This window comes from Notothenia coriiceps, unplaced genomic scaffold (genome assembly GCF_000735185.1).
Source record: "Notothenia coriiceps isolate Sejong01 unplaced genomic scaffold, NC01 NC01_scaffold00026421, whole genome shotgun sequence".
Taxonomy (NCBI): domain Eukaryota; kingdom Metazoa; phylum Chordata; class Actinopteri; order Perciformes; family Nototheniidae; genus Notothenia; species Notothenia coriiceps.
Window position 1 is genome coordinate 1,206,908 of NW_011359122.1, and position 25,342 is coordinate 1,232,249.

At 40.5% G+C, this 25,342-nt stretch overlaps 2 protein-coding genes across 2 annotated transcripts in view; one reads left to right on the forward strand and one right to left on the reverse strand.

Annotated features, from left to right (window-relative positions):
* LOC104956943 (low-density lipoprotein receptor-related protein 1-like) overlaps positions 1-4,909 on the forward strand; it is a 47,011-nt gene extending 42,102 nt beyond the window's left edge. Inside the window, exon 59 of the mRNA XM_010784523.1 lies at positions 4,794-4,909. Within this exon, the coding sequence (XP_010782825.1) occupies positions 4,794-4,909 (116 nt within the window). The remainder of the gene's footprint in view (positions 1-4,793) is intronic.
* Positions 4,910-5,085: 176 nt separating this feature from the next.
* Positions 5,086-25,342, reverse strand: part of LOC104956944 (low-density lipoprotein receptor-related protein 1-like) — a 22,745-nt gene continuing 2,488 nt past the window's right edge. Inside the window, exons 2-4 of the mRNA XM_010784524.1 lie at positions 16,619-16,759; positions 5,865-6,002; positions 5,086-5,099 (exon numbers count right to left, since the gene is read on the reverse strand). Of these exons, the coding sequence (XP_010782826.1) occupies positions 5,086-5,099; positions 5,865-6,002; positions 16,619-16,759 (293 nt within the window). The remainder of the gene's footprint in view (positions 5,100-5,864; positions 6,003-16,618; positions 16,760-25,342) is intronic.

The following is a 25,342-nucleotide window of genomic DNA, read 5'->3' on the forward strand; positions in this document are numbered from 1 at the left end:
GGGGGGAGCAGCATATCAGATTATAGAGCAAAAACATGATGTGCAACAGTGGAGGCTAAAGGCAGCAGTTATTGTCTCAGGTTTGTGTGTAGATCATCTTTCTAATGCTAAACTTTATCCCAATGCTATCTTCACGGAACCACACTGTCATATCCAATCACATCTCCACCGTGAGATCTGATAGGATTGTTTATGTTGTGTTGGTGTGTGTGTGAGTGTGCAGTCACAAGAGAAAGAGAGAAAGTGGGGGATGCACACGTAGATCATGTGTATTCATCTGTGCATGTGACAGACGAGGTGATTTGAATGTGCACACGTTAGGGGCCCCTTCTTTCCCGCCCCCAGAGGGAACTCAAGGACACATCCTTTTTGCAGGAAATGAAAGAGGGGCATGCACTCATCCCCTCATCATGCTATAGTGTGTGTGTGTGTGTGTGTGTGTGTGTGATTACAAAACATACTGCTGACAGCTTCCATTAGCCTTAAACCTCCAAAGAATGAAAATGTCAATAACTAGGTCTTACCAACACTAACACACCCCATACTGATCTAAATCGCTACATTTTACTCAAAACTTAAGTGAAACTGTTTAGAAACATTTCCATTTAATCATTTACCAAGTATAAATACCAATATAAGAAAACTGTAAATAAAAGAGGCTTTCACTGTCACAAAGAAATGGACCTCGGTGACCAACAAAAAACAGTTAATGGTCATGGGCACAGTATTTCTTACAGTAGCTGGTGATATTATAGGTGTGAAGAGCGAAGATAGCATCAGTGAAGGACCCTTATTATTTAAAGCCTGTGGCACTCTGGGCAACAAAGTCCCTTTTGTTGTGGCCCCACTGAAAGGAACAGTCCCCCAGCAAACACTGTGGTCCACATCGAATCCATTCACTGAGCCTCACACTGGAGAGACTTCAGGCAACTAGAGGGCTAAAATACCCACAAACCCACCTCTGTCATGGGTCATCCTGTTCCATTTGTACCCGAGTGTCTAACTTAGATTGGGTGCTATTGCCAAAGTCAGTTTTGCTCTAATTATCATCCATATTATCTCAATATCAACTTGTGATCATACAAAGTATTAAAATTGTACGGCCAACTAACATCTATACATTTCTAAAACATATACCGAATATAAAATATTTATATTATATCATTTCTAATTTGTGCATTTATAAATATTTTTTTTGTTTTATATAGTATTTGAGTTTGTGTTTTTTTTTTTTAAATGTTTTGGTAATTAGTAACTTAAGTACTTAATATACAATAAGTTATAATGTGTCAAACAATAAACTCTTTAAACCTCACCAATTAATGCATTATTAATAATTAGTAAAAGTTGTATTTCTCATTTACATAAGTGATATAAATACAGTTTAATCAACTTAGAATGTACTAATTATTAGTGTTAGTTATCTTAAACTGTTATCCACTTTAAGTCATTATAAAACCTTTTTTTTTCATAATTTCCTTCCAGAGACTGGGAAGAAAATAATTCTGAGAGCTTTTCAGTTGAGATACAAAAGGAAGAGCAGAGGAGAGAAGGGAGGACAGACAATGTGAAGAGAACATAGAAGAAGAATGGAGAGGAACAGGGTGGGGGGAGAAGAGGGAGGCGGGGCAAACAGAGGAGGAAAGGGCTTAAGGATATAGACTGATGAGAAAGTTTCAGCTCTAAGCAAACAAGCAACAGCAGCGTGTCAGACGTTTGACCAGGGGTTAATGAAGGAAGCCAACAAATCGCACAGTGACACACTGCATGCCTTCAGTCCTAAACAAGCAGGCCAAAGCCATTGATCCTGTTACTGCATGGATGGAAACCCTCAATTTCACTCATTTATAGCTCTTGAAAGAGAAGCAGGCAGTGAGAGTGTAACGATGCTTGAAGGAAGGCAGGTTTAATCAGAAGACATCTTACATGTGTGTGTGCACAATTAAACAGACAATCAATAACTTGCTGATGAAAAAATTGAAAGTTTTAGTTTTAGAAGAAATGACATCTGATATGATATGATATGACATGATACCAAATATGTCTGGAACTAGTGGTCCTATGTTTGGAGATTAGCATGAACAGCAACACAATATTACAGACAAGGAGAGAAAGAAAACAAAGAGAGGTAACGTCGATATTAAGAAGAGTAAAAACTGCTTTTGGATGGTGTCCACAGCCAGTCCATGAGGAAATATATGAAAGCTGACAAGGAAGGGTGCAACAAGTTGACGCAGGGTCTGTGACTAAGACAGAGCCTGGGTGGTGTTGGGGTCATGGCTGTAGTTACACAACAAAACTGTAATGACTGAATTATTTCATAAACATAAGTCCTTAAAATATCAGCTGATCTATCCATCAACTGGCCTGAGGACAACAAACTGTAAAATATAAAGCCTCTATTTCTGTGTCCAGAGGCCTTAACTGAAAGCTTAAATTCAAGGGAACACTCACTTTATAAACAGGCTACTCTAGTGTGTGACATTTAAAGGGAGGCAATTCCAAGCACATTCCTCCGTTACCTTTGTGCTCTCACGGTCTGGAAACAAGTCTGTGCATGCCCCTGTCCTCTACCTGCAGCTGACAGGAGCCTATGGTTACATGGCTTTATCAAATTATTTCTACTTCGTAAATAAAATGGTTTGTACATATTTATGTGCATTTTGTATGGATATGTATAACTTGTACTTCATTCATATGCATTATAGCACTGCATATAACAGTATGAAGAATGTGGACAAACTTATCTTTCACTAACACTTTGAGAATACATATCAAATAAAATAAAATATGTAAAATAAAAAGCCATGCTAAGTGAAACACACAGTCATGCAATTACATTCTGTGACTCTGCTTTGTGATTATTTGGGGCATTCCACGACACAGAGGTTGGTTGTAAATGTGGTGTATTAACAGTGAGGACATTTGAGAACGAAAACCAGACTTAAAATGTATAATAACGTGTATATCCAAGTGTGGACGGACCTGAAAGTGTATATATTGGCAGTTGCATAGTCAAAGAGGGCAAAGTAACCATCTGCAAACATGAGAAATGGAGTGGCTTGTGTAATTAGCAAACAACGGCTATCGTAGTCCCAAACAGTGGCAGCATGCAGCCCCAGTTCAAAGACTGAAACACACACACAAAGTACACAATGTGTCACAAAACATTCCCAAACACGCAACAGTTTAACTTTCCTGAGAAAATCAATACTCAGGCTTTCTTCAATCTGCAGCCCATTTAGAGTCAAATAAATATTTGACAGTTTCACAACACTTTAGTGTTTCTAAATACAGTGATGGGAAAAGACTGGCAATAAAACAGGCCTAGTCACGAGAGATAACTCTAACTGCAGCCAATAAACTCATTTAGGTTAAGACCCACTCATGACTGAAGAAGAAAATGTGGTCTTAGTACAGGCAACTTTAAGTAGCCTATGACCGGTCCTCCTTCCACGGTTAGTGGGACATGAAGGACAATGAAAGCCCTGTGCATGCATAAACAAAGGCATCAGGCCATTACAATAATCAGGGAGCCCTTTGAGACGGCGAGAAAAAGGAAAAAAGCCTCAAGAGAAGTGCCATGACCCCATTTCTTCTTCCCTATCAATCAGTCACTTCTGAGGGAGGCAGGTCTAAGGCCTTGCCCCCCAACAGAGGCCCCATCACCCGCAAGATGACAGAAAGGACAAATGCAGACTTACAGATCAATGAAGACTCAACTTTCACCCATATGACAGCAAAACAAGATAACTGCCAATTGGCTACACTGACTTTATACAAAATAAAAAAATGTTTTAAAAAAAAAAGGCATTTAAGTATAGGCCTGAAAATAAATATACTTTGTGCTTTAACCAAAGGATAGCAACGAAAGTAAAACAAGCAGACTAAAAGGCATGATTTAGGTTTGGATCACTAAAGCAAGTAGAAAAACATGCTCATCATGTGTCTTTAAGGTGCTCCTGAGGAAGGGCCAATCCCTTACTAGGACTTTATGCCTCTTTCTTTTGCAATCAAAAAAGGGTAACGTTTTTTATCTGGTAGCCAACGCTGCCCTCAGCTAGAGTAAGTGCAGTAACCCTGGCTATTCTGCGGCCAGCTAATGTTCTGATATCTAAACCCTGCTCAGTAGCGTACCTACCTAATAATATTGCATAGTTTCTCACTGGTAAGTAAAAAAGCTTCAAAAACATTTTCATTTTCCAAGACGGCATATGAATATTATTCATGTACTGGATTGTTGAAATGGCTTTGGAAAAGAGTCAAAAAACTCAAATCAAATGTCAGATTAAGTGCTGCGCTTTAAACAATCAAGCCAATCTATCAGAAGAATTGCCTCACACAATACAAATGCTGAGAAAAAGGATTTCAGCATGATACAATTCCTGCCTAGCATTGCTACACTCCCCTTTCTAACCACTGCTGTCAACAACTTTGGCAGAATAACTTGGACACACCAAGCGACAAAGTGTGCTTTCAGACATCAGCGCCCAGGTATACTTTGCACAACCTGGCAGTTTGTACAAGCAAACACAAGGATGCTTGTGAAAGGCCAGGCCTTTCCCCAAAAAGAGGGGAGCTCAGAAACAGCTATGCCCAAAGTACTGGACACACTGCTGGTGTGTTTGTTTGTGGGGTAATGGGTGTGTTTGGGTGTGTATTTGCAGGAATGTGAGTTTGTGTGAGTATATGCATGCATTATAAGCTCACGACCGAGGACAGCTGGACTTATGTCCTCAGGGACAGGCAGTGCATGTTGTGATTGGATGACATCATCACTGTGTTGTGTAAAGGCTTGTCTTGCAGTGATGACCAATGTGTGGGATACCAACACTCTCACCCACTCTGTACAACTGTCCACTTCATCAGCCCAACAATGATCCTGCTCTTCGCCAAGAGCAACATATAAAAGCCTCTGACTAATGCACTAAACATTTGAATCTAAAAACTCTATTGCCGAACTGTATACAGGAAGAACACCATTTAGAGATACCGCATTGCAAGAAATAAAAGAAATACAACTTTAAAAAATGACAAAACATTTTTTTTAAACAGACCTACCTTACCTAAACTATTTATAATTCTTCAAATGTACCACACTGGCATAGAGAACAGAAGGGTTGGTTATCATTAAAACATTGGCAGAAGAGATAAGGCGATCCAAGATTACAGACATTGTTTCAGAACCAACCCATGTTCTAGGACTTTGGTTCATGGAAATTTGATTGTAAATATTTGAACAAGTGATTTCATATTCTAGGTAAGGGATTTTGATAGTGAATATCTCAGTGTGTTCTTACTACAACAAGTAGAATGGAGAGACAGATGAACAGGCGTGCACAACAAAGAGTAAAAGATAAAAGTATGTATCTCAACATGAGTTATTGCAGCTATAAACAGACAGAGCTTCAGACAGCTGTATCTAAGGACTGCCTTACTGAATACAGAAGCCATCCTCTTTAGGAAGCCGGTGTTGTTCCTTTGTCTGCTGCTACAAAGACCGACACTATGGACCCAATATGTACCATCACACATTCTTCAATCGACTCTAATTAATAGTAGAGGATTTGATGGGATTCTTCTCCAGCTGCATCCAGGCTGAATGCTCATCATTCCCACAGGGGTTGGGGGAAAAGCCTCATACGGGTGAGCTGATTGATAAATTAATGACTTTTTTCCCCCAGAAAGAGAAATTCCATTGTGATTGCAGCAGAAGCAAGAGCAGAACAGCTCATTAAAAGGGCCTTATATAGGAGATGATTGGACAGAGGTTATGGTTCTGGATGGGAAGACAAGTAGATGCTAGCATGTTTTACTCATAACAAAGATCATACGATGAGTGTGTATGCATGTGTGTTAATTACCTCTACAGTGAGGGCCCTCGTCCCAGCCGTCAGGGCACTCAGGGACTCCATCGCACAGTTTGCTCATATGGATACACACATCTGGGTTGAGGCAACCGTGTTCATTGACAGGACACTGGCTCACCCTGTTGTGAGAGCCTGGAGAAAAAAAGATAAACATGTAAGGATACACAGAAGTACAAACATATAGAGAACCAAAATGCAACAAATGACTTAAGTGAAGTGGATAAATCCACCTTTAAATGAAAAATATCAAGCATTTAACACGTTTGTATTTGGTTTGATAAACCTACAGCCTGAGCCTACACATGCTGATATTAGAGTATATGTTTGGAATATGGCTATGGGCTAGGTTGAATCCCTAGCTGTGGCTCTAGTTTGATTTCATCCCACCTGGAAAGATATAGGTCATTCGAAAAAGAAGAAAACATCTATTCTATTATTATTATTGTTATATCTGTAACTTGATCAGGAAGTCTGTTTGAGATCAAAAACTGTTTTGAAAGAGAGAGCTGAGTGTAAAAGAATAAATACACAGAGATAAGACACACATCAAAACACAGCCTGGATCAAACAGAAGAGGACATCACCGAATGGTTCTTGAACTGGCTGCCTTTGCGGTTCACATTCACATTGTTCAATTCATTTATTTCCCGTGGTGACAAAAGGCACTATCATCAACCAACATAGAAGAGTGAATAAAAAAAAAGCACATCTTCTCTACAGCCTTTAAACCTTCATTTTCACTCGTCAATCAAGTTTTGCCAGGGTGGAGCAACATTGTACTGGTTAAATCCACACTGACATATACAACCATAGCAGGTAAGGCAGATAAGGGGTTCTGTGCACAATATGGCAAACAAGTGAAATATGCAGCGCAAATGCAATCATTTTGAAGATACCGAAGGAACATATTACAAAAGTAAACACTCTCAGCAATTTATATTCAATGTAAAGGGGGGTGTGGAGGGGAGGACAGAACATGATCTCCTCTGGTCCAGAGAAAGCAAAGATGTTTTCTTTACCGATCTACATACAGTCTCTTTCCTTCATTCTCTCCCACTCCTCTCTCTATCACTCCTCTCAACCCACACTGCAGAGCAAACAGTTTGTTTTGGCTGTCTGTCTTTCTTCTTCTTCTTCTTCTTCTTCTTCTTGTTCTTCTTCTTCCTCCTCCTCTTCTTCCTCCTCCTCTTCTTCCTCCTCCTCATCTTCCTCCATCTCTCTAACATCTGCTGACCCATTTTAGAAAAACACTAGAAGAAAAAAAATGAAGTTCACCGCCTTCACAGGAAACGATCTGTAGAGTTCTGCGGAATCTGACATACCGGTACTCAGATTCTGAAGGAGGCAACTGAAACACGTTAGCTGCTCTGGCTGCAGCCTTTCCAAGAACCGCACACAACCCGCAGAACTCTACAGATCGTTTCCCGTGGAGGCGGTGAACTTCATTTTTTTTGTGTGTGAATATTAAGCAGCTAAAATGCAAATCATTGGACCCTTATTTCTGCCTTGTGCGTTTTATGAGTTCTGAAGTGAGACTAGAGGGAGTTGTACTGTAAGTCACAAAAATATGATTGACTTGACATTCAGTATGTAAGTTCTTTGTCTCATGCATATCCAGTATGACTTATGGGGAGTTATAAGCTCTTGAAAGAAAGTTAAAACAAATCTCTCGTATTCATACAAGACATGCAATCACATGTATTAAAGTGTGGATGTGCATAAAGACTTATGAGGGAGAACATCTGCATGCATGTCGGCATTCCCTGAAGAAACCACAAGCATTCCTTCCAAGTCCTCTCTCTCCATCCAAAAGATTAGTAACCACACAGATCATAAAATGTAATTCAGTTAAAACAAGCATCTTAAAGTGACAAGAGCTAGCATAATGATCCCACCACAGCAGCCTCTGTGGAGAATGTGGCATATTCCAACAGAGAATTAGCTTTAAAATACATCTGGCTTAGGGAGGGAGGGAGAGAGAGAGCTCTCCTATCTGGGGGGGTGCGAGTATATTAGCAGCCCCCCTACAACCTCAGCCTCTAAGCCAGCCTGATTTACATTCAATAAACTGCCAACCCGGGGCTTTCGACATAAACTGCAGCAACCAGAATGAACTCACTGCACACTGGAAATGGAACAACTGCCTAGGATTTGTCATATGTAAACCATTTTCTCTGAGTATAAAAAGACAGAAAGTCATCTTACGGCCCCCCCATTGCATGGATCGGGTCGGGTCTGTCATATAGCATATTTGACAAAAAAATGACGTGTCACGGATTGAGCTGACCGACGGACAAACTAATTAACTGACACAGTGTGGTACACTATACCAGGAACCAGGTGCTTACACACTGCTGCCAACAAACACTGACAACACAATAACTCTGCTTTCCATCACACACACTTCTACCTTTTCACTCACCAGGCAGCAGCAGAATATGTTTAACTGCCAGCGATACAAAACAGCCGGAAGGAATTGTTTGAGTTCCACAACACAGTAATACCTTGGCAGGAGCTGAATAGAGTCCAGCAGCAGTCAACTAAATAGAAAGAACAATATGGAGGATTAAATAACTTTGCAGGAAGGACAATGGAGATGAACCCTGTACTCCCTGCTCCACTTTGGGAAGTTGTTGGCAGTGTATTACAATAACCTCTCCTCATACTGGCAGTAGTCATTTCCTGCGTCATCTGTTGTCAGTGGAAACCAAGCATTACTACACAAATCTAAAGGGAACAAACTTCTTCTGTCCTTTTTTTATATTATTGATACAGACAACATAGTAGTCCATAGCATTCACTAAACTTTGTGACACAGTCATCAACTATCTCATTTGAGTGTTTATATGTTGGGAAGATCACTGATCGCAGGAAGCAGCATTGGCCGATCTGAATTTAAAGCCGTTTCTCCTCACTGGTCATTATGCAAGTATGCTCCTATGCTTTTCCTATGTTTCATTAGTTTCTGTCTATGTGTCTATCTTACTCCCAATGTGATCACATGAAGGTTTTGGCAGCTTTCTTAGTCAAACTGGATATGTATTCAGTGTGTCAGTGAAGCAACAACGTGTAAAGCAATTCATCAAGCATGCAGTGCCTTATTTTGATCTGAAAGATAAATTATGTTTATATAATGAAATATTTGTCCCTGTCTGTCACAATAAGAACTACAGCAGGTGGTTCTTTTGTTTAACTTGGTCATACGCTTTGGTAAGGAAGTAAACTAATACAAAGTTCAGATCTTTAAACATTTTGTGTTTATACCCTGTCTGGGAAATCAGCACACTGTGTTTATAGTCATCAGAGAAACTTCATATTAACCCTAAACTTGCATGAGAGGGTCCAGCTTTCTATTCACATTCCTTTGTGGCAAGTTATGCATTTACCAGCACAGCTTCTCTTTGCATTGTTATGTTGATCCCATTGGAATAAATAAATGTAACACTTAAAAGGAGAACTTAAATGCAAAGTAAACCTTATTACTAACATTTATATGCTTATTTATGTTGCCTGTCATTGCAAAGCCAAAACCAAAGACTTGTGTTTTTCATTTTTAAACAGGCTGACAGATCTATTTATATTCAAACACAAACATTCTCAAAATGAAATGTATTTTATAGTGTACTCATCTTGATAAAGTTGTTCATACTTGTGCCTTGCCTTGAGTCAAAAGTACCTCCTCGCTCTCACCTCATAAAAACTAAAGTACAACTGCTCGGATACAATCTTCATAAAACCAATCTCTCTGTGCAATAAAACATAGATAACATTATAAATAATTATCATCTGCATCTGTTCAGGGCCATATTTGCAGATACTTTCCTGAATCCTTTTCTCAGTAAGCAGTAGGCCACAAGTAAATACATGTGAAACTAATAATTTCAAAACATGGATATTTCACTGGGGACTAAGGATTGACTACTAGATGAATAGGGATATAGACTATCTGGATTGCTATGTCTGTTAATATAGGCATGATTTGCCCTAAAGTATCATTACTGGAGGCTATAGAAATGGCTAAAGGTGCAAATGAGCATAATTAATACAGAGCAATATCCAAAATAACTTAACATGCCACTTCACTAGAATTGCAGAGAAGTTTCAGTGAGTTTGGCAATCTCAGAGACAATGCACTGCAAGTGAGAACAATGGAAGAACCCTGGTAGTGCAGTGGATAACAGAAAAAGAAAAGGAGGGGAAATTACATCCCTCACACCTATTAGACGCCGGCAGGCAGAGTGAAGATAATTACATAATCGCACTAAACTGTGTAATCAGCTAACAGCGATATTAGCATATCATCACTGTGTACTCAGGGATCTTATTTCTTAAAATCTTTCTCTTATCTGCTGTGTGATCGCACCCTCTTAGCCTGATATGAGAAACACACCAAGCAATGAGCGCTGGGATTCGTCATGATTAAAACATTATCGACTATGAGTCATAATGCAGAACTTAGTTCCTGCTTTATTGAAACCCTCTTCGCAGCGTGCACTCTTAAGAGTGAAATAGGACTTTGTGCAAAGACAATATTACACATTCCCCCTGAGAAGAGCGTAGATTTAAGTCATTCATCACTTCCCGTGTCACCTTCAAATAATCCTCCCCACCGAGTTTAATCGTCCCTTGTTTTTAGCTCTGATTTCCACTATCTTGCCTGGCTGGGCATTGGGGCTGTGACATGGAAGAAGGTCTCTCCGAATGTGTGTTCCCCTCCAACACCTCAACCTCTGGACCCCACCATCCCCCATCCCTCAGTTCCCGTAGTTATGCAATGACCTTACATTTGGATCCCCTGTCGATCTTTTGTCCTTGGCATAAAAGCCGTCTTTTCTTCCTGCTCTTCGGGGTCCATGCCAGCCCTTGACTGACTCCCATAAAGTCTGCTGTCAGCTCGAATGAATATGTTGTGCAGGGTGACAGGCAGACCGGCCCACTGAGTAACTCTCCCCTCTCTGGAATCACACTTAACAGCAGCATGCACAATAAGCACATGGCTATGGCAAACCCTACTGAAGCAGCCAAAGCACACAGGACTTACAGTATGGCACAGAGTGAGAGAATCTGAGACATGCTTATTTACTATGGCCAATGATGGTAATTCAACTCTTCGGTCGGTCTGCTTATTATATTCTGATTAATATTCTCTTCTGTTTTTATATTGATATTTGTTTTAAAAACTATCCCTTTCCGACTGTAACTCTTCATATTTCCCCTCTGTAGAATTAATAGAAGATGATCTTATCTTACCGTAGTCCTAAAGGTTGAATATGAGCATGTCTTCCCATAAATGGTAATCAACTGACACTAATTTGATCTGGCTATATCCACACGTATTTTTTTTACAAACGTTTTAACAGACACCTTTTTAAGCCTACAGGGGTGTTTAACAATAAAAAGATAAAACTTGGGTGGAGTAAGATTGAGAATCCAAATTCTTCCAGTAAAACATTAATATAAATCTAATAAATCTGTGTAGCTGCTTGTTAAAACATGTCAAGCGGGCCTGTTAAATGTGTTGCAAAAGAGTATACTGTCACTGTGTAAAATGCACCCCAGAACATTTCCATAAAGTAACATACAAAGACACAGCTAGCAAAAGGAAACCAAAAAAACATCTGCAACCAGGGTGGAAAGCTCTGAGGCAATTACACCAGAGGAAAGACTGGAGACGAGATATGAGGAACAGGGAACAGAGAGGATTTGAGTCTAGCTTCCCCGCCTACTTTGAGAGGCAGAGAGGAAGACAGAGGGACACAGGAAAGAAAGAATGAGGGAGAGAAGGAGACAGGGCGTGGAGGAGACAGCAGAGAGAGCGAAGTGGTGCCTGTGTGGCGTGAGAAAGCCCTGTGTTCTCTGCCTGCTGATAGGCCCGTGAAGCTGAGGAGGCTCAGGGCCACAGACCAGAGGGATTTACAGGGCTTTGCTCCTTCCTCTGTGGAAGCAGTGTGTCAACCACTGCCGCGACAGACTCTCCCTGCATGGTGCCCCCTGCAAGAAAAGCTACAAAACTGATTAAAAGCTACCAGAAGACCCCCTCCCTACCACACATTTACTTTTTAAGTCTGTTTCTACAGCGAATGGATCAAAGCTTAACAAAAGAAACTTCCATATTCCTCCTTAGCCTGAAAGCTAATCAGATCTTTTCTCCTTAACAAAAGCTTTTACTGTAGGATCCTCCCTTCTCCCCATTGCTCCATCCCATCCCACTACCTCAGCAGCCGGCTGTTCCCTGTCGTCTTGGAGATGCTGCTGAGGCATAACTGTCAGATGGGCCGGACAAAGGACCAGGCTGGCGGGATTCCAGAGGGGGTTTTGAGGCAGGAGATGGGCAGATAACCTCGTTGTGTGGCCCACGGTGCCTCAGGCAGCTGCACTGAGATGATAACTCAATCTTCCCATCAGACCTCCCTACCAGCTCGGGCCCCAGGCCATGGCATCCACTGGCATGGACCACAGTGTGGGCCAAGGGTCAGGATGTGTGTTGGGGGGCTACTTTCACCACAGTATCGTGCCATTACATCAGACAAAGTCTTTGAAAGAGTTTCCAGTGTGTTAGTGCAAATTGTCCTGTTCAAAGCAAAGACATGAAATCAAATCACATGTCTACCGGAAGATTTAAATGAAATTACATGTCTGTGTTTGAGAAACAACATTTAGGTATTGTTACATTAAATACTTTCAGCCTTTTGAGCCAAAGGTCCCTAAAATTCATTATGAAACTGCATTCCAAAGAATATCCCCTCAGAATTACTTTCAAGAATCAACGCGGTAAACTAATAAATGTGTCCATGGGTACATGTGAGTAATACTTGGACTTAAATGACAGTTTGACAGATCAAGTAAAGGGGGGGGGGTTTGTCATTTGCAAGTGTTAACTACTTTGAGCAGCTCATTTACTCACCCTGAATGAAAGTGGAAAGCACTTTGTGGTGAAAGAAAGGCAGTGTATTTCCATGATTGAGATGCATTTCACCCCCTGCTTGGAAGTCTTCCTGCGGACATGTTCGTGCTAAGTCAGGGGCTAAAATGTCTAACAGAGAATTAGGCGCAGACAATTGTTGCACAAGGTTTTTTGACGATGAAAGGGATTCCTCCATGGCAAGCACTTCTCATGATGGAGAAAGTGCTTACATGCTATGGCTTTCTTAAACATCTGTTCCCATTCGCTGGCTCAACCACAATGAATGTGGTTCAGGCAAGAATCATAATTGCATACAGACTTGGGAAACAGACAGGGAGTCAGTGTTTTGAACATCAACTGCTCCAACAGAGCTTTGAAATGAAATTAAAGTTGTGACACAGCACTTTTAAGTCTAGTATAAAAAAAACTGTCACTGGAATGGTTGGAAAATAAAAAAGCTATCTTTGTTCAACTTACAAACTTTAATGCCATTATACCCTCATTCTGATTTGGTGTAATCAAATATTTCATATTATAGTTGGACTATTTGAAAAACCTTTATCCTAGTATTGTTGTTAAATTACCTCCAAAACACTTTCTTAACATCTCTATACTCAAGCCAAGAAATATAGAGCTGGAAATAAGAAAAGCATAATCAAAAATAAACTTATTTTTGATAGTTGTGTCTTTTATGGATTCCAAAAAGAAAATGCTTCGGAGATCAGTGCAACGTAAAAACCCACTGGGACACAAACAGAATGCACAATCAAGAAACCCTAATCCACAATGGCTCATCAGTGTGGACTTTTGAACACCGTCTGCTCAAAATCAGCAGGAAAAGCCATGCACTGACATATTGAACAACCCACCTCGTTACTTTATCTTAGATAGACAAAAGATAATCGTTTTACAACCTCCCACAACTACCTATTGAAGCATTAAAAGCAGCAGTCCTGCATAGAGCACCATCGCTGAGACACATATACTCCTGCCCTAAGGGCATGTGTCAACCACTTCCTGAGCCTTAAGCCTGTATGTAATTGAGGTGAAATATCTGAAACCAATTGAAGCCCTGCAGTGAGGGGGAGTCAGTGCGGTCCCTGGGAGAGGATGACAGGGTCACACCTGCAGACAGGGGCCTGTACAGGCAGACGGCTGATGGCTATCTGAGAGTGTACTAGGGGCCATAAGAGGGAGGTGCACACCGGGGGTCTGAAGTCTTTGACGGCCCAACAGCTGGCAACCTGCCCAGACCCCATCTGTCATTTTACGAGTCATGCAGATCCATTTGCAAAAACGTACATCCATACACATACGTTCCCCTGACTCTGCTTCAGTATCCCTTCTATAAACAAACAGGCTATAGGATATTAACATTGACCCTAGGTGTCAACTGCCGTCTCAACCTCTGGATGTCAACGCCTCATGTGATGCAACGTTACAACCTCACTACTGTGGCAGAAGTCTGTCTTTAGCATTTCAACATAATTACAGCCCAGATGAATGGTTTGGAAACGACAGGCAATTAGACCTTCAGACAGTACGATACTGAGGAGTGCACTTTCTTCCAGCATGGGTACCAGAGAGGTGAAGATCAAAGATGCACACCAGACAGAGGTACACGTTTACAGCAGCCACCACTATGACGGCAATTCTTGATCATCGTAAAATAAAACAGGTGGTATTTACCAGAAACTAAACCAGCGCTTCAGCCAAATTAGCTACATTGTGTTTTCATCACAACACTTGAGGATGAGTGGAATAATACAGGTGCCCTATTTAAATGACATAGTGATCAATTTAGGAAACAAAATCCCACACCAAGACCGGCGCACAGCCAAGTTGCCACAGGAGGAAGAGGGGAAGAATAGAAAGATGTCGCAAAAAAAAAGAGGAAAATGTTGTTGCCTTTCGGAATCTCAGAGAGTACTGTTTGTAAAGAAGGCCTGTAGTTAGTAATTAACTTGAACTGGAGATAATGCCGTAATTATAGTAGCATGCACCACTCTTATTCCCATCAACATTAACACACACACACACTAGACTGTGGTCAGGGGGCATGTTGGAACAAAAGTGAGCTGGGAATCTTCTGGTTTTCTCAGACTATCACTATGATTGGAAGAGAAAGTTTGAATGCTTTTGTAAACTGTGTCTGATAAAAAAATACACACAACACAAAAGTTCCCCAGTTTATCCAGATGTCAGTCCTCTCGGATGAACCAATGTTAGACCTTTACTTATATCTACCATTTCCATAACAGCTCATTTGAGGGCAGTCCGATTGCCTCTTATGGTGCTCCCTCGTTTGGAAAACTGGACAAATGATCTGCAAACTGTTTCAACCCGCAAATGGAAAAAACAGGATAAAAAGTAAAACATTCTTGCATTCCTCTGAGTCAGAGCAGTATTTTAAATAACAAGGAGACATACTCCTGCAAACTCTCCCATTTCCATCGGTGCAGGCTCGCTCTGTAGCTTTATCTGCAGCAGTCCTTTCCAAACATGGCTCACATTTAATGGATGGATCAAATAAACAAGAGGATAATATACAGTATGGATAGCTATCGTTGAGAAACTAAGAGGAGCATTTGGACTGTGCTTGTTACACTGCAAACACGAAAGTGCATTCATTGAAGTAAGAGATATTTAATATGACTGCTACGGAAACTCACATAAATAGTGCCTTAGCTAAAGGTAAAGTGACAGGCAGGGTAGAGCCAATGAGAAGCGGGTAATTGACCAGAACCTATCTTGATGTTCTGGTGAAACATCGCTCTCCATCTCTCCATGCAGAAGATGAATCACATCATTGTCTGTGTCACTAAATCACACAAGTACTATGGGAAATTCACTCAGTTCAATTGCTTAGTAGAAGAAAGGGCAGAAATGAAATAGCCACAGCTTGCTTGATTGAATTATGTGGGTCACAATCATGTTCTGTGTTGTTCACTACAATAATTTCCCAAACATTTGATAGCAATTTATTTGATAGCTGTTGTTAGCAGTACATTCTTATCTGTGTAAATCAATATAGAAGTGACAGATGGTAGATAACTTTTCGGTTCAGCTTCATCTTTGTATTGTATTGTGTGAAGCTCTGAATCAGAAAATGATAGATCAAGCCACCCTTAGCCATTTAATAAATCCCTAATCCTTTGTGTTAATACGTATTTGCTTTTTCACCCAGAATAACAAGTCCCTTAATGCTGGGTGTCAGCTGCTTGTCTCTGCATGCCAGATTGTTATGAGAACCCTGACAGATGCAAGGTGTGGCAGATGCAGACAGTAAAATCACCATTAGCGCCTACGTACATTAAATCAGAGAGAAGGCTTTTACCGGGGAGAGTTTATGGATGGATTTGCAGGATGGGGAGTATGACAGATGTGAGGCGCTGGGACACTTAGGGTCTCCACAGATCCCATAAGAGTCCAGACAAGAGCAGACACATCCATGAACATTCAGACTAAACACGGCCGCATAATTAGAGCTATAATTCAGCAGAGCAGCCAGAGCACACACTGCAAGTCTGTGTCCCTGCTACAGCTAAGCCCACCCTCTTATTCAGGCCCAAATTAAACTGTCTGAACATTGTGCTGTTGTCTCTTGAAGGCCATTTAGAGGTAATGAATTTGATGTTATATAACTTCATGTGCGGCAACAACGTTTTGGTGATAATGAAAATGTTTTAAAATTGGTAAATTGCTATTTGGCTATCATGAAAAGAAGGCTAAGTAAAACTAGTCCCCAGTGCCCTGAACCAAGGTCAAGCAGAGAACAGGAGAGCTGAGGACACAAGTCTGCTGAGGGACAGTTTTAGAAGTACTCTCAAGTAGGAATACTTACAGATATCTGGGGATTCGTCTGAGCCATCTGGACAGTCTTTCTCCCCATCGCAGCGCCAGCCTTTGGAGATACAGGTCACCTGGTCTTTACATACAAACTGCTTAGGGCTGCAGGTCTTCGGCGGGTCATCAACTTTGGGGGCTGAAAAAAAGGAGTTGAAAGTTAATTTATAGCCACAAAAAGTCAACTGTGTCTTGAAAGGCTTTGTAATACAAAGTCAATTTAGAGAGAAATCCGATTTCAGGCATTTTTCAACTGTTTAATAGGACATTTCCAGCTTCAAGCAGCATAGATCTTAGCTGAGCCAGGCAAAGTAACATGCAAGGGTCAGCCCAAGTTTACAACGATGTTTTTGTATCAACAGTCCCACAGGCACACTCTATTCAGGAAAAAAAAATCTCCTCTACAAGTTTACAGCTAACAGTGGGGCCTTTTAGTTCTTGGGTTTGTTTGTTGTTTCCTCTCTTCTTACGAACATCTCATTTCTTTCCGCTTTTTTTTATTTTTATTACTCCTAAGGTGTTTTTCAACTTTTACCACAGAGGCTCTTTCATGTGTCACAGCAGAGACATAACTGGGCATTCAATCAGCGCCTGACCCATGGGAAAGAGCACAGCGTGGTAGTCCTGGGCAGTAAGTCAGCACAGATTGTTGAGGTGTACCACAGGCTAACAGCACCACAGCAACGCTCCAGACCCATCAGCAGTCTGACACATGCTTTAACTCAGCCGCACTCACAAAAACACTCGTCCAATGGAGCTCTACCTCCATGGTGTTGATTCAGTCTGTCAACACTGAATTAATAACTTATTTAAATATGCAACTTAGAAATGCCCCCAAAACACATTTTTCTCGATCTTGTTGTGTCTGGCCCAGGATATTATTTTTATTTTCCCAGGTTTAGACAGCTGTCTCTGAGATTTATGGCTCAACCCCTAATACAATTTAGGTGAATCGAATTCTAATTTTCTCACGACAAATTTAAATCTTCAAAATGGTTGTCCCGGTCACTCTTAGCAATCTGAAGAACTAATCATATTTTATTATTTACCTTTATTTCTGTAAGAAATAATCCGAATACAAACAAAATGGAAATAGTTAGTTGAGATGTCATGGTAAAATGTATGCAAGTCTAAGGAAGAATGGAAATAGATTGCCATATATACACACAAGTGAAATTCTTCCCGTTATGCAAGCGGTTAAAACTAACCATAAAAAAATTGACCACAAAGGCCATTTGAGGCAGGAGGTTGCTGCTACTGTACTGTAGTGCAGTAATGCTCTGGGAGAGACAGATCCAAGGTCTCATTGTGATTCTCTGCAGGGACTGAGCCCTCCCTCGCCCTGGATGACTTGCCTCCCTACATACTTGGCAGTCAGAGAGGTGTGGGGTGAGTGGTGGGGTTGGGGTGCACCACAAGGGTGCTGGGATGTGACTAAAATCACAAGAGAGCATGAGGCTAGTGTATCATTGCAATCACGTTCCTTTGGACTGTCAGACTAAGGCGTTTAGACCCTGGTCTCTTTTCACTTGACAGCGCAGTGAATGTGTAAGCACTAAACCCTGAGTCTTCTGAGTGTCATGTTTTTGTAAATACAATACAGGAGCTTAAGGGTTGTATGGATCAGATCACAGCTTTCCATATGTCAACAAAACCCTGTTATTTGAGGAGATTTAGAAAAAGAGAGAGCGCCGGCTTTTAAAATGCATAGCGTTCGCTCCGTTCTTCTATTCTCACAATGGCAGAAGCAAGGCTTACAGGAGAATAAGGTTTAAACTCAGCCATGGGAGGCTATAATACAGATTCTGTATCAAATATCATAAGAATGTGAAAGGTTATAATATTAAAGATCACAGTGAGACAGAGCTGTAAAATAATGGACTGGTGACGGACAAAGTTCAGACGACATGCACACACCCGACCCATCAGGGAAGGAATGAGATAGAGGCTAGCCATGGCCTGAGGCCAACATGTTAATGTAGCTTCCTTTCAGATTACCAATTTCCTGTCACACTCCATATGGCGGTAGTTGCACTGAAGTTGCCTGCGCTTATATGTTGCCATTTAATCAGACTAAACAACTACTAAACAAACGGCCACACTGACTGAGCCGTGAGCCTCAATGAGTAAAATTGAAACCTCCGGCAGACTGCTATGTGAAGAAATTCTCTACATCCCTCTGGTCCCCCGCCCGAAGCAGCTGGGCTGAGCTTGTTGTTCCCTATGAGTGCATAAAACTGGAAATAAAACATTGTGGGTTCTAATTTTATCATCCCTTTACACACCAGCATGAACAGACCGCAAAGGGGAGAACCTCCGAGCCTAATTGAAGGTTGTGGCAGGGGAGGGGTTAGAGGCTGGGGGAAAGACTGGCAGCCTTCCCCCTCAGCAGTCCTCTTTCAAAGCCCACTGAAATATCTCAAACAGAGATGTGAATTGTTAATTCAGTATGCAAAGTGGTGTTTTTTTCCAAAGTTCCTGCCAAATGCTAACAATTTTCGGAGGGTCCGAATCAGGCTGGGAAGTAAAGCATTTCAGTCAGGTTTTACCTACAAAGGGGAATGAAGAAGGTCTTTATTTAGTAGACTTGGATAGGCCCAACAGCAAACACCAAACCCATTGAATCAAGGTGCATACTCCACTTACTGCTATAAGCCCAGAGTGTTCGCCTCCAAGAGTCTCCTCCTGATAATGCCATTCCAACTAAAGCATTTCCCTGCCACAGCTGAATGCAACTTGATCACCCTGCTGTGACTAATATGGTAGGAAATCTCACAGTGTTCAACTCTTCTATCCATAAACAGCAGAAATGTTTATCACATGTTCAAAACAATAAGTAATAATATCACATTATGTTGCTTATGGTCAACTTAGATATCTTATACACACTTTAACATAAGGTTTCTAACTCTGGGTTTCTGATAGGGCATAACATTAATTAAATTAGAGAAGAAATGAGAAAACTGACTTTTGCAGGCTTAGTTAAAACCTTCAAGAGTTTTGAATTTCACATCATTACTCTAAATAAGTCCTACATAAAATGTACCAAAATACTTTATTCGGCTGGTTCAAAAACATGAAGCAGCTGTCTTCAACAAAAAAACAAAATGCTCGACTCTTTCACTGTAATGTAGTTTCAATACATTGCATGCTAAGTGTTAAAGTAAATCATTTTAAAGGAGAGTGATACGGCAATGGAATTACAATATAAAAGCAGAGACAGTCCTTTTGGCAAATGTAAACCCAAGAATGCCTGAACGCTATACTAGAAGTAAAGCAGAAAAAAAAATGTTAGTCACGGGATTAGGGTTTCTACTAAACATCCGGTTCTCTACACCCAAATACAACATGTGTTCAAGTTTTTACACTGGTTTTACAAACGTTTTCAGACTCTTATTTGGAGAAACATAAGGGGTGTCCCAGAATTAGGTGGTAAAACCAATGAACATGTTGTAAGTGTTCAGGAGTTCGAAAAAAGCACTATGCATGTTGGTGTAAGAGAAAGTAAAACGACTTAAAGTCATACTGTCACTGAAATACTAACAGGACACATGCTTTAATACTGAGCTTTAAATCCTATAGAGTTGCTTCCTAGTATGTGGATTCCCAGTTTCCAGTTGGCTGACTTGGTTTTGATTTTCAGCATACTGCCAGTTGAATGGAGCACACACTGTATTTCCTTATGCAGGGCCACTGGAGCTCTGCGCTGTCTAAACAGTGCACACTGAATTGCCCTTCAGCACTGTGCATGGCAAAAAACATTAGACAAGAGTGAATGAGCAAATGCATAAGCGTACACAGAGCCCGGCTCTTATAGAAACTTCCAGCCTGAATGGCTAGTAAAAAGAAAAATAACTTTAATGGCTTTTTTAATGGCAAGAACAATTCAAAGTGTTGTCTTGCTTTTGAAATCCAAAAAAACATTTAAAAATCTTAAATGCTGAACTCTGTGGGATGGAACATGATGGGAAGGGTGAGTAAATCACCAATTCAATGCCAAGTGATGGAGGCCTCCAGACACCGTCACCAGCTGGGACACAACACTGACCCACTTCCCCCCCCCCCCCCCCCCTGCTCCGCTCCGTCTCTCTCAATATGGCCATCCCTGCTCTACAAATCAACTCCAGATCCATGCAGCACATTCCATCACCTTCTAATTGATTTCATGTGTGTAGCTTTTCCTGAAAAAGACAATCTGTTACAGACGAGCCGCAGGATTTAAAGCTCTTGCTGCTCGACAAAACAGCTTGTGAATTCAGGGGAAAGTTTACTTTTTGCTCGTTTCTCTTTGCTGCGAGACCACTTTTTTGAGCACATCCTAGTAAGCAACCAACCCAATCCCCTTTGGATTATTTCTTGGATGAGCAGAAGTGGATGGATTTTGTTAAATGTTATTAAAAGCTAACAGTGCTAATGGGAATATTTCATGACTCAAATGGATGAGTAAATACATGGCACTCTGGGCTCAGTGAAGCAATAGGAGAATGTTAAAATAAACCCAGGACTGTTTCTCATCATCCCACGCTTCTACCCCTCCTGGCCCTCTATTGTAGAACTCAGCTCTTCCTGAGTGTTTCAGGGAGTGAAAAGAGGAACGAACTAAAGTATGTAATTAGACCCCTGAAGTTAGGTTTGAAGTTATTACTCTGCGCTCAGTTTAACAGGATTTCAAAGCAGGAATCAATGCATTATGTATAACAATTAAAACCAAACAATGACCACAGGGAAGAGAATGAGGGTACAGGAATGTCATCATTTTATATTCTGTGGTCTATTAATTATTCACAGACTATTTTTTTGCCCGAACTTAGATATTTCACGGTTAGAAAAGTGTGATAAAAATAATGTAAAGTCCGTCCATTGCCACTGTCCTGGCCATTGGATGTTTTTTTTCAATTTCCACATTGTGCATTGCCCATCCAGTGGAAAGAACCACTTAGCTTTGTGACACACCAAACCCATGACAAGCACTGGAGCACTTTAACCAGCCCACAATGCACATCCAATGTCCATGGGCTATTTAAGAACTAATCCACCATAACTATTTTCAAAGAGGTTGAATATGCATAAAAAGGAGAAGTCTAAGTTTGAGTGAATACTTTCTCTTGTGCCTAAAAGCCTTGTTTTTTTGTCATCACACAACAAAAGGGTGCAACTTTGACATCAGAGGTAACCTGATGAGGATCCGCAGGACGTCACAGGCCAGAGCAGTTAAAGGCAACGCAGTAAAAAGACATGCACTGAGTTACTGTGATTGATGGACATAAAGATAAATGCAAATAGGCATCATGGTGCTATAAAGAGAATTCTTCCACACCAGGGCTGTTGTCTCTGCATATCATAAGGGGAAAAGTAAAACCAGATTCAGCTATGTGAGCCACGATATATGAAGGCTGGATCACATAAATTGAGGCATTCACAGCAACCGAGATGACTGTAAATCATGACTATCATGTATTCTAAAGCTACCAGGAATACAAAATCCAAGGCTACAGGAATAAGGTAGAAATACAGTACGTTATTAAATAAGGATTTAACTCAGCTGAAGGCTGAAATGTTTCTGTGATTTAATGAAAGTCAATCTCCATGAGTACCTCATTGGATTCGGTCTAAAGGAGAGAGGATGGATGAATGTTCCTGACTCAATAATGGCTAGTGACTTGTAAACAATACAATAAGGGGTTGTCTTAAGAGAGGACCTTTTTTGTCCAGCAGTGAGATCTGCACATGAATTGTCCTTAGCTTAGGCCTTGAAAAATGCAGTTTGCAGTATGATGCCAGCATGAGTGATTTAACTCTTGCAAAGTATGATTTTCCTACAAATAACAAGTCCGGTAANTGTACTCTTACAAAGAAGCTGTGGCAATCACATTTAACGTCAAAGACTACACACACCCTTTAATCTTGATAGTATTGTTAAGAACCACAGAGTATATCTAACTTCCCAGTCACACGCAGAATAGTTTAAAGGTGATAACAGAAGAAAACAAGGAGGTGCATGAAATATAAACTCAAAAGATTAGATTAGATTAGTACCGTTATCCCCATGTCTTACCCAAAACTGTCTTGTGAGCTCGTGGCAGAACCATGAAACCAAAAAAACAAAAATATACAACTCTAAATATGCCTTTAAATATGACATGGCAGTAATTTAAATGTGATTATTTACCCTCTATTATTAGAAATGTATTGAGAAGAAATGATGACATCATGAAACACAATTGTGTTGTCTTAAATGATGTCAAGCCCAAACTTTTCAGAAAAGTTTATATCACTATTTTGAGGGAGTGACTGTCACTTCAGACAACAATTCAGTTGAACGAGATAAACAAATTGGACCAACCGCCAACATATCAATGTGTCCTTATCTTTACGACAACTAAGTAAAAGTAAACAGCTTTGACACATAGCAGCAGTCCATGAAATCGGAATCTTATCTCCATATTAGATTCTCCCTCTGACCAGTGATCAACTCGATGTCCCAAACAACACAGACTCAGTGGCATCCACAACATCCTGGTAAAGCCAACTGAAACAATACACAGAATTAAGGAACTGAAAGTGTCAAGAACAGGTGAGAAGAAGTTCACAATTAATGATGTCAAAATAAACAGGAATCACAAAGCCAGTATTCCCGCAGCTGTGTCAGGCAAATGTTGCACCTCTTTGCAACTTTTGAACAACTCTGTTTACTCTCTTTATGATGCAATGTGGTGCAATGTAAAGATGTGTTATGGTAATACCCGTCATGTCAAAAAGATATACTAATTTCAATGAGGCATCGTCATATTAATGACAGGAACGGAAAGGAAAGGCCTGATTATATCACCATCAATAACCCATTTGATCTTTCTGCATTTACACACACCCACACTCCTCATTTTGTTAAAGAGGCTGATCCGCTTCTTTTTTTGGGTCTTAGGAGCAAAACCGGGTAAACAGTGATGTAGCTAGCGGAAAACACCAATTACAGAACACCCCTGCTATTCACAATCAACAAACTCTTTCATCTCTGGTCTCACGCATTCAATATGTGCGGAACAACACTGAGGATATTTGTGTTAATCTGGTTTTACCTTCAGCAGAAAGAAGACGGATACAAAGGGGATCTTTTCTGCAGCTAGGGTACAGAATCCCATTGGTGTCTACTATTATTATTTCACAAATACTTTCACTAGGTTAAAACCAAAATGAAAAACACATGCACACAAGCTTTACATTAAATCTCATTCCGAAGCTAAAGAATGTGCTCAACACGTTGGCTGTATTTCAATCCACATACTTAGTTCTTTTCTTTTGTTCTATGTTTCTCTGCAACAACATTCTTAATGCCAGAAAAACATAATGGGGATTATCGATGTCACACGATAAGAGCACATCAACAGAAAGCCTTAGGTGTACATAGTTACAATAACCACTCCCCAGTGACCTCCACTTGGAAGAGCAGAAGAGAGCAATCCAAGTTCCATTAGCTGTAGAATTTGTATGAGGGATGCTGCATTTTTCCAGCAGATGTTTCCAGTGATAGTTCAGAGGAAAAGGTAAAGCCAGCTCCTATTAAAAAGGTCAGGCAAACAGAGTGTAGGCTCCTCAGGAATTCAACCTCTTTAGACTCTGACCTACGTTTACACTTTTTACCGACAGGGTTCTTCTGCTTAAGGTTATAAAGATCCTATGTGTAAGCTCTGTAGTTTCAAGTAATGCAACTTGGACATCTTGATGGTATAATTCCAAACTATAAGTCAATGAGGAGGATTTAATTTAACAAAAGACCATTTTGCAACCCAATGACAATCGGGTAACCAAAACAAACACCACATACACTAAAGATTAGAAGCGAATCCTCGGTATTGAGGAGCTGGAATGCTACATTTACTTTAAAATGTAAATACAAGGACAATTTATCGATAACCAAAATTGGTGCAGATTTATTGATTCATTCAAGCAAAATCTCAATTTTCAAGAGAATTGTAAGCTTTTCTTTGTACTAGTTTCATGGGAAACGGATTATCTTTCGATTTTGGACAACTGGCTGGACAAATTGGTTTGAATATGCCGCTTTGGGCACTGGGAATTTGTGGGGGTGCATGGTGCGTTTAGCACGTTTTAACACATTTAGGGGACTCAATATTTATTGATTTTACTGCAAAAAGGAACTGTAGATTAATCGTTGGTTGCATTCTAAATTTCAACAATCCTACATTGAAAGCAATCACCAGTTCCATATTGTGTTCATGTTTAATTCCCCGATATAATCAGGACCCATAAACATTCAACCGGATTTTGTGAGTCCAAAAAATATGAAGTGCCTAAAAGTAAACTCTAAATCAACATAAAATATCAATAATAAACAAAGGAAGTTGGTCTAATGATAAACTGATAACTATAACCTTCTGACCTTCCTCTCAATAATCTCTTTGAATTCATAAATGTATGCCGCGGCCCAGTGGTGATCCAGACAAATCCAGTCCAAGTGGCTGGCCTTAGGGCTTTAACTACTCACTCACACCACCTCTACCCTTTTGGTTTAACACCACTGCAATGGAATGATGATAAATCAACTGTTGCTAATGATGTAACACACATTATATCATTCCATCTCTGACTCCCTGTGATGTAACTAAGTGTCAGTTTAAGAGAGCATTCAAGACTGATTCTTGGAAGTTTATTTCGCTTCACCCGCCCTCACCCCAAGCACTTCAGCTGGTCCCTCTTCCTTCCC